The sequence below is a fragment of the Strix uralensis genome, chromosome 3 (assembly GCF_047716275.1).
Source record: "Strix uralensis isolate ZFMK-TIS-50842 chromosome 3, bStrUra1, whole genome shotgun sequence".
Lineage (NCBI taxonomy): Eukaryota > Metazoa > Chordata > Aves > Strigiformes > Strigidae > Strix > Strix uralensis.
The window spans coordinates 110,080,849-110,095,147 of record NC_133974.1 but is presented as its reverse complement, the minus strand read 5'-3'; the positions used below and the strand labels follow the sequence as shown (position 1 = coordinate 110,095,147).

The window sequence follows — 14,299 nt, the reverse complement described above, 5'->3', positions numbered from 1 at the left end:
TTGTACGCTGTGAGTCTGGGGTGTTTAAGGAGTACTTGTCATCTTACTCATTGTAGTCTTGATTCTTCATGAAAATTCGTAAGAGAAATTCAAATTCTTGGTCCTCTGTAGTAGCAGGAACAACAGCATAAGTTCCTGGGCTCAAGGTAAAGTATTTGGTTATGTCTCGAGTCCGGGAAAATTGTTCCAGAACTTTGGAGTTCTCCTGAAAGAAAAACATAGCTGGTTATTTCTCCTCCATGTCAGGAATCAAAGTAAATCAGGAAGTGCATCCACTGCAGCCTTACATTCCCACAGTTCTCTAAATACACACTGCATCTAAAATGCCTTAACCTCCCCAGTGGCACGAAAAGCCCATCCAGGTGACAGACTTTGTTCAAGGACACATCAAAGATGCACACAAGTGGAAAAACTGAAAGAAACAGAAGGCAAAATGAATGTGAGTGGATTTGAAGAGAACTTCAATTAACATTAAGCAGACTGGAGTTCATGAAGGAATCAAGGATGAATACTCTTACTAAAACTTCCCTGACATCTAGCGTGACTCAGAATGGTCAGAGAGCTCACTAAGCATCCCACCCAGATGACAATGCTTCAAGAGTCACAACACAAACTTTCCAGCAAGTGTCAAAAGAAAACAAATATTCTGATCTTTCTTCTGTTATTCCAGTATTTTTGCTGAGATGAAACAAATATAATGCAACCGCTATTACTATGATGACATGTAAAGATAGCATAATAAAAAACCCTTACTAAACATATTCCCCAAAATACATCAGCATGTATAAATTCCATTTAGAATGGTTATACAGCGTGGCAGAGTTATTTATGAGCCATGCCTTTGGGAGAAAATAACATAAAACTGCTATTTTGGGAGAAAAAAAAAAAAAGATGACTACTGTTACAGACGGCTGGGAGGTACGTAGACTGCCAAGTATTATGGGTCGGATCTTGAGCAGATAGAAATGGGCAGTGCTGCAAAGAAATAAATTGTGTAATCCTTCTTTTACTTTTGGGTCTCATTCCACATTCCTTCTGGTAAAAAGCAGAAGCAGATTAATATCTCAGTGGAGTCAAAACCAGTGTGAGATAAGAATCAGCCTCTATACCTTGCTCAGCTCTATCACACAACATTAAACTTCCCTCACAGCCATGTATTAGTGTTCCACATCTATATTTAATCAAAGGCTTCCTAGAGCTATCAGATATGTCCATTCTGGTTTGCATCCTTGCCTGCACTGTATTCCCCTCTCATCCTGCCAAGGTATAATACTCTTTTTACTTCACAGCAACAATTTGATTCATCTCAAAAGGTAGAGAACAATGAATGATGCTGCTAATGAATAATGGCAGTGAAAGCAGTTCAGGGAGGAAGAGTGAAGTCACACAAACCTTAACAATTGTACTCTGCTTGTGCAAAGAAAACCCCTTGTAAACTTGTGTGCAAAGATGCCACCTCTGACTGCCCTCAGGCACTGAGGCTAGACACTGGGAAATAAACTGGTTTTAGCTCCTAGACTTAGCTTTTGCTGCTACCAGGCCAGCACACTGGGCTGGCTGTGAGGAGCTGGTAGACCAGCTCTCATGTTAAAATACTTAAGCTGTGTCCATGGGGGAATACTTTCTGTATAATCTGGTGTGTGGATTTGTAACGGTTTTGTTACATTACTAAAAACTATGGTGTGACAGAGCAGCATAACTGTCCCCTTTCCCTCACTGACCAGGTGCTCCACAGTAATCCTGGTGTCTCTAGTAATGGTCTGTTCTGACCTTGCCCTTCAACTCCTGCAGAGGAGATCATCTAGGATCAGAAGCCCAAACTGAGCCCAAGGTGAGCTATGGGCTGACAGCCCACAGAGGCCATGTCATACAGACTTGAGATACTCATCGAATTTCATACATCCTTGGGAAGATACCAAGAGAGAAAAACTAAATGAACACCCCTGAGCATCAGCTGGAGGAGAAGAAAGAAATTTTAACTATAAAGCAAGAATAGAGCAAATCTGTCCCCTGGTCTGCTTCCTAATTAAAGAACCTTTTTTCAAAGGGCCCAAGACCTATGCCATCACCTCCCAGTGAGGGTCATTTCTGTTAAAATGAGTAACTAAGTAAGGCAGATACGCACCATGCAAGAGCATGTAGGGACCTCCACGTCTGGTAACTGTTGGGGGACAGCTGAGGAGGATGCTGGAAGGAGTGAGTTCCCCATTTACCACGAGCAGCAGATCTTTCTGAGTGGCACAGCTGGCCCCATGGAGTCCTGCAGGTCTGATATCTGCACAGGGCAGAGGATCTCCTTGCATAGGGATAGTGAGTTCCACTTGCTGGAGGAATGCTCTTTTTATGACACTTTTATTTCTCAGACACTGTTTTTTACGAGCTACAAAGCCATGCTCTTCATTTATGAGGAGCTGTTAGACTTATGGCATCAATTATTCAAAGTCTGAGACTAGGGCAAACCTCTCCAGTGATCAGGAGAATGTGAAGTTAGGGTCATAGCAGTCTCTACTTCCTTTTACTCTTCAGGTTAAGAACAATGCCCTCCCACCCTCCTCAGCCAACAACAAAAACACTTCGGAAAAGGCTAGCATCTATCTGCACTAGCAATTGCACTTTCAGTAAGTCTGGTAATGCTCTGACAACAACTGCCCTTGAAATGGCACCTCCCTGGTCAGTCACCAAGAAAAAAAAACAGGGAAATTGTAGTGGAGGTCCCAGGTATCTGAGTGGATTACCTCCACACCAGTCTTGAGCAAAGCCTTGCATGTATTTTTTAAATGGGTTTTGCATGGCATTTCTGTCATACAAAAGAGGGGATGAGCAAGACAGACCCATTTTGGGGAACAAGAGGCCACTCACTTCCCTACTAGACCTGGAGTACTGCTTAAGTGCTGTGGTTAGTGCTGGCTATCATGCCTTGTGCCAGGCAAGCAAGGCAAGTCACCGGTACCGCTGGGCACAGAGAATATTGCCCTGGCACATCTTGTAATCTGGGGACTCCCTGAGTTTCCCCGGGGCTATTTTGGGATGCTACAGAACTAAAAGTTCAACCTTTCCTCTCTTAAGACATAAATAAAGGAAACTGAGCCTGCCTAACTCTACTTTTCCTATGATGTTCTACAGTAGAAGGCATCCAGAAATTTACTCCAAATACTGACTGCTCTCTTTTTACAGCCCAAAAGGAAATTCAGTCTTTCACTTCCATGTACAGGTATACCCACACAGAAGACAACAGTGCCTACGTGATACCTGAGTGTGCTTACCATGGTGATCAAAAAGCCAATCTTCAGGGTTTTTGCATTGTGCATATCCTCAGCATGTTTTTGCATAAGTGAAACGACAATATTATAGGGTTTTGGGTCATAATCTGGCACTTTGAAAAAATACTGAGGGTTCATTGAAACTGCACCTGCTGAGAAAGTGTTAATAGATTAATAGTAGCCACATAGATGTCCCTGCAGTAGCCTATTGTGTAAGATCTTGCTTATAATAGACCCAGAGGAATAGGTAGTTACTGCTCCAAGATCCTTTCAATACAACAGAGCACTGTAGTCTCTACATTACCAGCAGGACTTGAGGCATCTGGAGTTAAACTAATTGCACATTAATCATTCTAGAAATCTCTGGCAAAGTCATAAGTCATGCAGATTTCTCAGCCCCGCTACATCTGCTTCACCTCTGTGGAGCACTTTCCCTGAGGCAGAAAAGCAGTGATTCTTAATCAGCCTAGTGCCTGAGCTGAAAAGGACTGTGGCTTGGAGATCATGAACACATAAAAGAAAAAGACGAAATGGTCCAAAGCTATCCTCTCCTTCCTTCCTGTTAGTGTTTGTGATGGACAAGACAGACTGTTGAGCACCAGAGGGAAAGGCTTCTTCTTGGCCAAGGTTTTGGTTAACAGGAAGCATCCCTGATAAGAAAGCAGTAAAATGCCCAACCTGGGGAAAAGGGACTGAGAAGGCAGCATCTGCTTAAACCAGTCCAGACTTTAAGCCATGTAGGTGTGTTGGGTGGCCTTGAAATCTGCAATTTAGCCTGATTGTACTTGGACAGGAACTTTACTAGAGGCTTGGTGGAAAACGCAGTTCCAATGAAAATGGCTCTGCCCACATGCTCTCAGTTCAGCCCCTGCACCTCCTCGCTCAATCCCAGTGCCCGTGGTGTGCAGCAGCAGAGGCACTGCATTGTTACCACCCTGTGAGACATGACAATCAAGGTTATGAGGAGGAGGCTGAAACCTGTAAACAAAAACCTGTTTGCTGCTAAGTCAGGGATCAGCATTGCAGAAAAAAAAAGCTGCTTCACTGACCACATGCTACCATCTTAGATTAAAAACACAGAGTCGAAATAATGATGCAGCTGTAAAAAAAGTAAGATATGCTGAGAAGATAAAAATTTTAAAAAATACCACTGATAATTGGAGCTTGCAATGACAGAAGAGTCCTTGCACAGGCAGTAAAACCAGTGGTCTTATCTGCTCAGAGGCCTTTCTACCTTCAAAAATAGAGCTTTGTAGCACAATTCTTTCATTTCATATCCATTTAATTTCAGAGGTACCCAAAAACACCCCAGCAACTGCCTGAAAGAAGACAGACAAACACATTTTGATTTAAAGAGTTCAGTGTCTCTAAATCACAAGTCTCCTGTTTTAACTCAGCAGCCACTGCTGCTGCTTTGTTTCTGCCTCTTTAGCTGATAGGTGCTGTAATGGGAAAGGGCAGGCATTAACAACCAGCAATCAATATTTCTGCAATTCGGTGCTCAGAGTGAATGTTTCACTGTAAGCACCAGTGGAGAGGAGGAGAGGACTGGGTGACTGCAGTGAGCGTTCATTACCTGGGGAATAGTTCCTGCCTGTGGCAAGGACTGGACTCCACAGGCTGATGTGGCTGTCCACGGACCATTTTGTGCAGTGCTGATCTCCAAAGTCCAGAAAGGTTGGGGTGTTGTTACATATATAGAGCCAGGAAAACTGCTCCTGGAAGTTTTCACAGGACATCCTGCAGAGAAGGAGAAAATCTCACCTTTCAGTTTGAGGCACGGGTCAGGCACTCATGTTCACCCCCATGTCTTTAAAAGGGGATTACAGAGAGCACTGCAGGCTGTAGCTGAGCTGGCTGATACCTTGCAGAAAGAGGTCAGCTCTCAATGCATTTGGACTGCTTTAACCGCACCTAAAGCCCCAGGGAAATTACAGGGCATGTTCAGTAGTACCTAGGTGGATCCCTGCTGTCTCCAGCACACCTTTGCCACTGCATCTTACTTTGTCCTTCTGCAGTGTCCTGCCCCAAACTCAAGTCTGCAGTGTCTATCTCAGACCAGCCTGCTGTTCCCCTTCTTTCCTCAGACCCTCATGGGGCAAGGGTGCACTTCCTGAATAATAATAGCTTTTCTAAAGGATGGCTTATACATGATGAAACTGGATCTGAGAGTAACCAAGAGGCAGTGAAACACCACAAGCACCTGCAGAGCAGTCAAGTGCCCAAGATCTACAACCTGCTCAGCCACCGGTAACCCCGAGCACCAGCCAGTCCAAGGTTCAAGATAGGCTTGTTATGGGGAAGGGCAGTGTGACCAAATGACTAGATCTCAGGGAGTTGGATTTTTACTTCTCTCACTTTTCATTTTTTTCACCAGCTTGTTACTTAATCTTGGCCAGCTCCACTTCTCCAGGTCTTGTTCCCTCTGATTTGCTGTTTACACACAGCTAACACAGGGTGCCTTGAGCCATCACTAAGAGCATAGAACTGCCTAAATGACTCTTTTTTAATAACAAATGAAAACAGAAAACCTGGTAGACAGAAGGATTGATAGGGAAATACCAGAATTCTCCATCATCCTTATTTCTGAGGAGGGCTTCTCTGCATTTAGGCTCAACATGGTCCCACTGAGGAGAGCTGCAAACAGGAACAAATCAACAAGCAGATGTGAGGCACAATTTTCCATCTCTTTGGCCAGCCCATTTCTCTAACCAGTCCATCAAGTCACAGAATCACAGAATCATTCAGGTTGGAAAAGACCCTTGGGATCATCAAGTCCAACCATCAGCCCTACTCTATCTACAAAGTTCTCCCCTACACCATATCCCCCAACATCTCATCTAAGCGACCCTTAAACACATCCAGGGATGGTGACTCCAGCTCCCTGGGCAGCCCATTCCACTGTCTGACCACTCTTTCTGTGAAAATTTTTTTCCTAATGTCCAGTCTAAACCTCCCCTGTTGCAGTTTAAAGCCATTCCCTCTTGTTCTATCGCTAATTACCTGTGAGAAGAGACCAGCACCAACCTCTCTACAATGTCGTTTCAGGTAGCTGTAGAGAGTGATGAGGTCTCCCCTCAGCCTTCTCTTCCTCAAACTAAACAGTCCCAGCCATGAGGGAGCAGGACGGGTGAGCAAACTGCATGTTGGGAACAGGACTGTGCTCGATACCTTCATAGCCAAGGCCAGCATACAAGCTCTTCACCTTTGCTGTGCCTGAGTTGCCCACCATGGGATGGGGAATTCTGACTCTGCCCTCCAAGCCCTGGTCACCTGTCCCCATGCTGGAGAGGTTACTGAGGTACCAAGGCATAGCACTCTGAAGTGCTGATATTACACTGACATGTAGAGGGCACATTAGCCAGTCAAATGTGTTGTTCCCAAGCAGCATGTTTATAATTAAGTGATAATTGTACTTTCTGCAGAGTTTAAGATAAATAAACAGAGCATGAATCAATAATTTACTGATTTATGCAGCTTACCTGTGAATGCGCTCTACTGACATTTCAATTATAGTTAGGATTATAGTTCAGTCTTCCAAAAAATGGGAGGATGCTGTCTGAGCAGATAGCTGTTATCCCAGCCTTAAACATGTCTGCACCGCCCACCAACCCATCCAGACACAACACGCTAGCCTGACTTTTCTCAGCAGAGAAGTTGTGAGTGTTCCTAGCAACAGGGAGAGGTGGGATGCTATTAAATCACGTAAGAGTGACACATGAACATATCTCTAGTCAGGAAAATAGTGATGCGATTCCACCAGGAAAACTAACATCTATTTATTTACAAAACACTGTTCCTCTGTTTCATTCCTTTCCTCAGGAAAGAGAAGTTAGCTTATACAGACAGCAGCAAAGCGGCCCTTGCATCTCCAAAGCTGCATGCAGGATCCAAAGAATCAGTTCAAGCCATCCAGCAGCATTTCGCCTTTGCAATAACTAAGGACCCTTTTTGTCTCTCTGTGTTCAATACTGCATAAAAATACTGCCCTACTCTCAAGGATTCTGCTAACCATCCTCTTCCCAGAATCAGACTCATGGGAGGGGAAGAAGGAGCAGGAAGGTGGATGTACAATTGCTGCAGGAGAATTCAATGGAAGCAGTCAGCCACCATCTAGGGGCACAGCCAGAGTTTACTTCAGGTAATAACAACTCCTTCATCCATGACGTATCTGGAATTACCTACTGGGAAAAATGTACACATAGACAAAAAGGGATACCTGAGCTAGGCCTAGTGAGCAGCACATATAAAACCACTGCTGCATTAGTTTTCCCTGGATTGGATTTCTTTAGACAGTTGCTTTACAGATGGAAATAACACTTGTAATGAATTGATTTAGAAATGTCTGCTTCATTATTATGGTGCAAGGCAGACATCCTTTACAATAAGCCTATAAAAGGGTGATTTTCCTTATGAGATTAAAGCTTGAAGACCATACTCATCACACCAGGGCCCCTTCCACTCCCCATGGCCCCACGGATTCCAGATTCTGATGATATGTTTCCAGCCATTCTTGTAGCATATCTGTAAAGAGAAAAGAAATATAAACTCAGTCACAGCTTTTCACAATTGCGATATTCAGTGAAGAGACTGGTAATAAAATGGATCTTCTTCTATACCTTGGAGACCTGGTTTAACTTCTGATCTCATTTGGCTGCAGCTAAAAATCAATGCCTTTTGCTACATCATAAAGGAATGACGTGTGGGAGAAAACTGAGCCCACTTTGCTTTCCTGAGGACAGTGAATAGCTGACACAGAGGGAAGCAGTGGCATTCCTGCCGCACCACATGACTTCAACGGCCTTGGGAAATACTGGTGCCTAATACTGCACATCTGATCCTGTGAGTCAGCAAAGGCAGAGACTTTGAGGAACGAGGTCACCAGACTGCCTGGAGTTAATGTCGACAGTCAGCAGGAGAGATGATGATAAACAGAATCTGTGGCTCTATATCTACAGTATTGTGGTTTCCAACAGCTGGAGTTTCTGGTGCTTTTCTCCTCTTGCTGCCATTGGTTTAAGCCAGAAGCAACTCACCTTCGCCAGTGAAGCCAAAATGGTGGAAGTGGAAAGGAGAAGCAAACCTTTTGTTTCCACCTCTCCATATGCACACAGGCAGTGTTGGAAACAAATTCTATGGCAGTCTCTTCTCAGGCAAAAGCCCAGGCCCTGGCCAACCTCAGATCATTTCCCCACAGGACACCCCCCTGGATGCCTTGGCACTCCTATAAGGTGGGACAAAGACTGTTTCTCCTCTCTGCCCACATCATGAGCAGCAGGAAACTGGAACAGCCTGCTTCCTCTCCTTTCTTGCGGATAGCCAGCTGGGGCCTTCTCTGGAGCCTGGCAAACCTCATCCTTCCATTTTGGAGCCTCCTGGCTACGAGCAAGTGTCCTCCTAGAAGAAGCACACCAACTGATGATGGCACAAAGCATGCCATGACATGAGGGGCTATGGACTAAAGCCAAGCTCATACAGGAAACCATTGAAGAGAAGGGGAGAAGGGAGAAAATAGCTTAGGGAAAACAACGTCGCCTTTGCAAAATACTTTAGGTTCTGAGATTAAAATGTGTTGTAGCTATCTTGCTTGATAGCATAGCCACTGTTTGGTTTCTTTCTTGGCCTTGCTCACTGTTAACTCTCCCTGTGTGCACTACAGCTTACTGGGGTAAGCCATGTTTTGACTTCTGGTTGTAAAAAAATCCTTCATTTCTTTTGATCTGTGTGATAAATCAGTCCTGTTTTCAGATCAGCAATATTAATATCTAGCCAGGAGAATTTCTGCATGAGTAGAACAGCTTTGAAAGATGGAGAAATGCTGTTCTTGAAGCAGCGAGTTATTTACTTTTCACACAGTGATTTCTGGCAGCTTGTGATTGAGCTGAACATATGTAGATTTGCATCATATGACAAATCCCACAATTTCAGCCAGTGCTTCTATTCCCATTTGAAACAGAAAAGTGAATTTTTTAAGAGTCAGCATGGAATGAAAATCCCCAGAAATGCTCTATTTGCTGTTGAAGTGTCCCAAAACAAAAGTGAATTTAAGTTGCATTTTTCCATCAGAAAAAATTATAAGATTCAGATATCCTCCCTCTTCCCATTGTACCAGAATTCTTCCAACTCCTGGAATTTGAACTATGTGCTTTTAACAATCCCTCCTAAGCATGAAGCTAATTAAAATTACTCTGAATGGAACAGCAGTGTGACTGCCCTGTAGTAGATCACCAGGTCAAGACCACCAGGCAGGAACAGGTCCTTGATCTTACCTTCACAGCTCCTGTGACAGTGTAGGCATGACCCTGTACAATCCCATTCCTCACCTCTATGTTCCTCCTCAGCTGCAGAAGGGAGAAAACACAACTTTTAGCTCTCTGCCGCACAGCAAAGGTACAACCATCAGCTCCCAGAACAGTCATTTGGCATGGCAGAAAAAGAGATTTGGGTTTGACCACAGCAGTATCTCAGATACACTGGCTCCAGAGGAATGTGTCTGTTGTTCCCACTGCAGCCATAAGCAGGCCAGTAAATTTAACAAAACTACAGGTCTTTACATATTTGCCAGTCAATGGTCCAGAACTGCTGCAACTGCAGAATGACCTGGACTGGGTCACTGGCAGAATTTCCCTGCCACTCACAGCCCAGCGTCAGTCACCTGAGCTGAGGGGCTACTCCTTGGCTTGTTTGCAACAGCTGAGCTTCATGTCCTGATAAACCAGGCACTACAGGAGCAATGTCACATACTTTGCACTCTTCCCTTGCATGCTGTAAGGGAAGCATCATAAAGCCTTTTACAACTTCCCAGCATTAATACCAGTAGCTTGCAAATCACAATGTGATAATAGCATCCTCTCACAGAAGAAAGGTGTTTTTTGGCCTTGCTAGAATCAATCACAAAGCTATGAGGCCAAAATCAGCCCTGCTGCAAGAGAATACCACTCTATCACAGTAGAATTAGCTAGGAGAGAAGCCACAGACCCCTCTCTGACAGATCAATCCATCTACATCTACCCAAAAGCCTTTACATTCCTTACTGCATAACCTCATGTACTTTCTGCTGCAAAAGACCTCTTCTGGTATCCAAAAACTGTCGCTGTTGCACGGAGTGATTATGGACTTCCTTTTTCACTCAAAAGAGCAATCTTTATGCAAATATGGTAAACCAAAAAAGGCATGTTACTGGCCCTGTGACTCACCGGGCCTGAGGTGCTACACCCCATCAGACACTGAGATTTATCAGCTGCTTTCAGTATCTCCTCCAGATCAGGAGGGGGATTCTTCAATGAAAACGCCATTTGGACTCCACCTGTGAGGTCTACTAAAGCATCAGAAAGGTAGCCTCCATGCAAGTTCTGGTAGGAGCCCCTCAACCTGGAAAAAAAAAAAAAAAGTTAATTAGTCCTTACACTGTGTTTTAATAAACAATACATAGTGATGGTTTCCAAAATGGACACACACATTGAGGTGATGAGCATGGGGTGATCCCGGGGTGTGTAGACATTGGGGCCAGGTAATGAAAGGAAACGTGACTAAAATACATGGCCAGACACAACACATGTCCTGTGGAATGAATAAGGCAAAGAGGGACTTTTTCATATGTATTCACGCATACCTGAGGCAGCTGCCTAGAGTCATATGCAGACACTGGAAAATAATAAGGTGCATCTCATGCCAAAGCAGACATTTTAGGGGGATGAGCTGCATTTCAAAGTATTCAGTTTCCTTCTTCTGAACAGGAAGGAAGTCAAGGGTGACTAGTTCAAATGGATGTTTCGTATCAAATGGAGCTGAACTGTTAGTTTCTAGATCGTATTTTGTCATGACTCATCACAAAAATGGCAAAAATCCCTTTTGCAAATGAGAAATAGGAAGAAGAGAGAGGTGAAGGTATTTGCACATGCTCCCAAGGCAAGACAGAAACAAGTTTTCAGCACTGTTCCCAATTCACTCTGCTAGAGTGCAGTAATAGGATAATAATTTAATATTGCCAACACAGTCCTTGTTGTTTTTATCGTGTGCTTTTTATTGAGACAGCAAATAAGCTGGAACATGCTGTACTTAGAGCAGGTAGAGCATGCTGTTAAACCCCACCATACACACTGTATTTAATGAATGTAATCAAATGAAGTCTGCAGCTAATTGTATTTTGAAGGGTTGTCCTTGTCCTACACTGATGAAAAGAATTTGTCATGGGCACTGGGGAAAAACTTCTCAAATGGGAATCTCATAAACAGCATCGCTTGCAACTTTAATTTAATAGAGGTTTGGTTTGCTTTGTAATTAAAATCTTATGCAGCAAATTGATACTGAATCCTGAGTCAACTTTTCTGAGATATCTCAGGGCAAAATGTATCCTATTCCTGAGTAGCTCAGATGCTGCTTTAACATTTGCTCATTCCTGACCAAATCTGCCAAAACAATTAGCTCTCTTCTTCAGCTCCTCTTTACTGAATTGCAAATGTTACACCAGCTTGATGTAGGGCATGTGTACCAAGTTCCAGTCCTTCATACTACCCCTAGCACAGGAATTTCTCTTCAGTGTATTTAATAATGGGCAATGTTACAGATGCTAAGGGACCACACTCTGATCCCTTCACTCCTCAGAGAATTTTTTAAAATTATTATCTCTTTATTAATCATTATTAACCTTTCAGTACTCTGGGGACCTCAGCCAAGAATCAGAGCTCTCTGCATGAAGTGAGAGCTGACCAGAGTCTCACAGGAGTGCATGTGTTGTGCCTGGGCACGTTCTTCAGTCACGTTTCCTTTCATTGCCTGCTTCAAATATCTACATGATGTCTGATTAGTGACTGTAAACAGAGGTAATCCCTGCTCAGACTCTGCAGTTTTAAACAGAGAAAAATATGGAGAAGAAAACAGAGGCAAAGAAGTTTGCTTAAAGTAAGAAGGAGATGCCCAGCCCCTTTTGTGTCACCAGCCATTATCCGGTTCAATTTAATTCTCATTTTAATTCTCAGGCGTTAATGTCCCTGAGTTGGACTGGGTACATTGAGGTCTTCAGCCTGAGACCAACATCTCCAGGTTATGTTGGCCCTATGTTTGCAAGCAGACGCTGTTCCTTGCATAAGCACAGCACAACATACACAGCTGTTAGCCTGAACTCCTCCCTGTGCGTAAAGCCATAGAAAGCATTCAGCACTAGGTGGAAGAATAGACTGGGTATATTTACTTGGCATATGCTTTTTCCAGCAAGGATGGCCAGAATTCATTTGATGTTCGAGGCTGTACGGACAGGTATCTTCCATTTAGGAATGGTAGCCGGTCATCTATCACTACATCCACCCAGTCTCCATATTGCCAGAACTGGAAATTGAAAAAAAAAAAAAAAAAGAGGAAGAAAGAGAAAAGAATGAACCTCTCTTAAGAGCTAATATTCATGCCAAGCAACAGCCACCTGAAATAGCACAGGAATTGATCTAAAGCACTCATATGTGCAAGTTCTCTCCCGAACTGCTTCAGGCCAATGGTCCACATTGTTAAACAAGCTACCAAGCAGCTGGATTTCCCAGTGGCGGGAGAAGTCATTTGAGAATATAAATAGTCCTGCAATCAGTGGGAGGAAAGATTCAACATGGGAAATATGCTAATATTCTTGGGCGATAGCAAGCATTCAAGATGATAAAAACAATCACGCAGATGGTTCAGTGAGCCTCACTCCTCAGCTGCACTTGGATTTTCCCCTGCAGTACAGCTCTTGGCCAGAGAGCCTCTGTCAAGATCCAGTCTCTAGATTTTCCTTCCTCTGTGTTTCAATTAAGACTCTGACATGCTGTCACGGACAGGGACAGTGTAGTGACTAAAGACTGTTTTGAGGTGTTATCCATCTCCTTGATAGATGAGGAGGACACAGGAGGTCTCTCCAGCATGTGGACAGAGCAGGTGTTTCTCCAGCTGATCCAGCTGATGAAACCTTTCAAGGGAGAAGAAAGGGAAAGAGATCTGTGGGGATGAACTAAAGGAGCCATTTCCAGAGTCATTAGCAGATTAATGTAGCTTAGCATGAGTCGCAATCATAAGAGGCCAAGCTCTTATTTGCGGTAATGCTAAGGACTCCAGTGGAAGTATGCCAGCAATAGATTTAGTCTAGCATGATTTTATTTCAACAGCTTTGGTCAATGAAAAACCCCAAAATGAGCTGTTCTGTTAGAAAAGCACAAGACCAGATCTGCCCAGCAGCAAAGCAGCTTACAGTCTGCTAAGCCAAAAGCAGGTTTGATCCTACTTACATTTTGCCTCACCCCAGCCTCTCACTTCCTACACTAGTGGCAGCAGGAGGTGGCAGGGTTGGACTGTCCGAACTTGAGCTCCAGGAGTGGTTTGAGGCTTCTGATTAATTTCAGCAGGATGGGGTTTGAGGAAAAGCCTGCCACTGGCTGTCCTCTGCCCAAAAGAGAGACAGGCAAAAGGACAGTCCAAAAGGAGATGTCCTTTTGGTCATCTAACGTGCCCTCCTGTCACCAGTCAACACCTGGCAGCAGGTCTGTATGGAGAAAAGGTGTGACATCCAGCCACATCTCCCCATGCTGCTTCATGTGCAAACACAACAGGCAAACAGAACAATACAGAACTGGCTCTGGGGCTTAATGCAGTTCAAACCCACTGAGTGACATTTTTCCAAAAGCCAAGTTCCTTGCCCATCTTTGGTAGGGAGCTCAAGCTTGGAGGCCTTCTGAATGCAGCACTATAATTTTCTTCAGCTGGATAAAGAGAGCTGCTTTGTCCTGACTGCTGCAGACTTTCAGATCTCGGTCTTACCTGAGCTCAGAAGGACAGGAAAAGCCACAATAGGGATGAGAAACCTCATGGAAAGTCCTAGGATGCTCTGAGAGTGCAAGAGTGGTACAGGAGAAGCCATTCTCCCCCATATGCCTTCAGAGAGGGCCAATGGCCCCAGTTTTTGGCTTGAGAGTCTGGCATCATGAAATTTCTTTATACTCTCAGGATTTAAAGTACTGCAGCTGGGAACATGGTAGTAAATGAAACAAAGAATCCCTATTTAGGCAGGCTGCAAAGAGGGA

At 44.0% G+C, this 14,299-nt stretch overlaps 1 protein-coding gene across 1 annotated transcript in view; it reads right to left on the bottom strand.

The window, feature by feature from the left end:
• LOC141941891 (calpain-13-like) overlaps positions 1-14,299 on the bottom strand; it is a 46,657-nt gene that overhangs the window by 17,520 nt on the left and 14,838 nt on the right. The window contains exons 4-11 of the mRNA XM_074864868.1: positions 12,451-12,584; positions 10,457-10,631; positions 9,530-9,601; positions 7,699-7,784; positions 5,823-5,897; positions 4,837-5,000; positions 3,264-3,409; positions 48-205 (exon numbers count right to left, since the gene is read on the bottom strand). Coding sequence (XP_074720969.1) covers positions 48-205; positions 3,264-3,409; positions 4,837-5,000; positions 5,823-5,897; positions 7,699-7,784; positions 9,530-9,601; positions 10,457-10,631; positions 12,451-12,584 — 1,010 coding nt within the window. The remainder of the gene's footprint in view (positions 1-47; positions 206-3,263; positions 3,410-4,836; positions 5,001-5,822; positions 5,898-7,698; positions 7,785-9,529; positions 9,602-10,456; positions 10,632-12,450; positions 12,585-14,299) is intronic.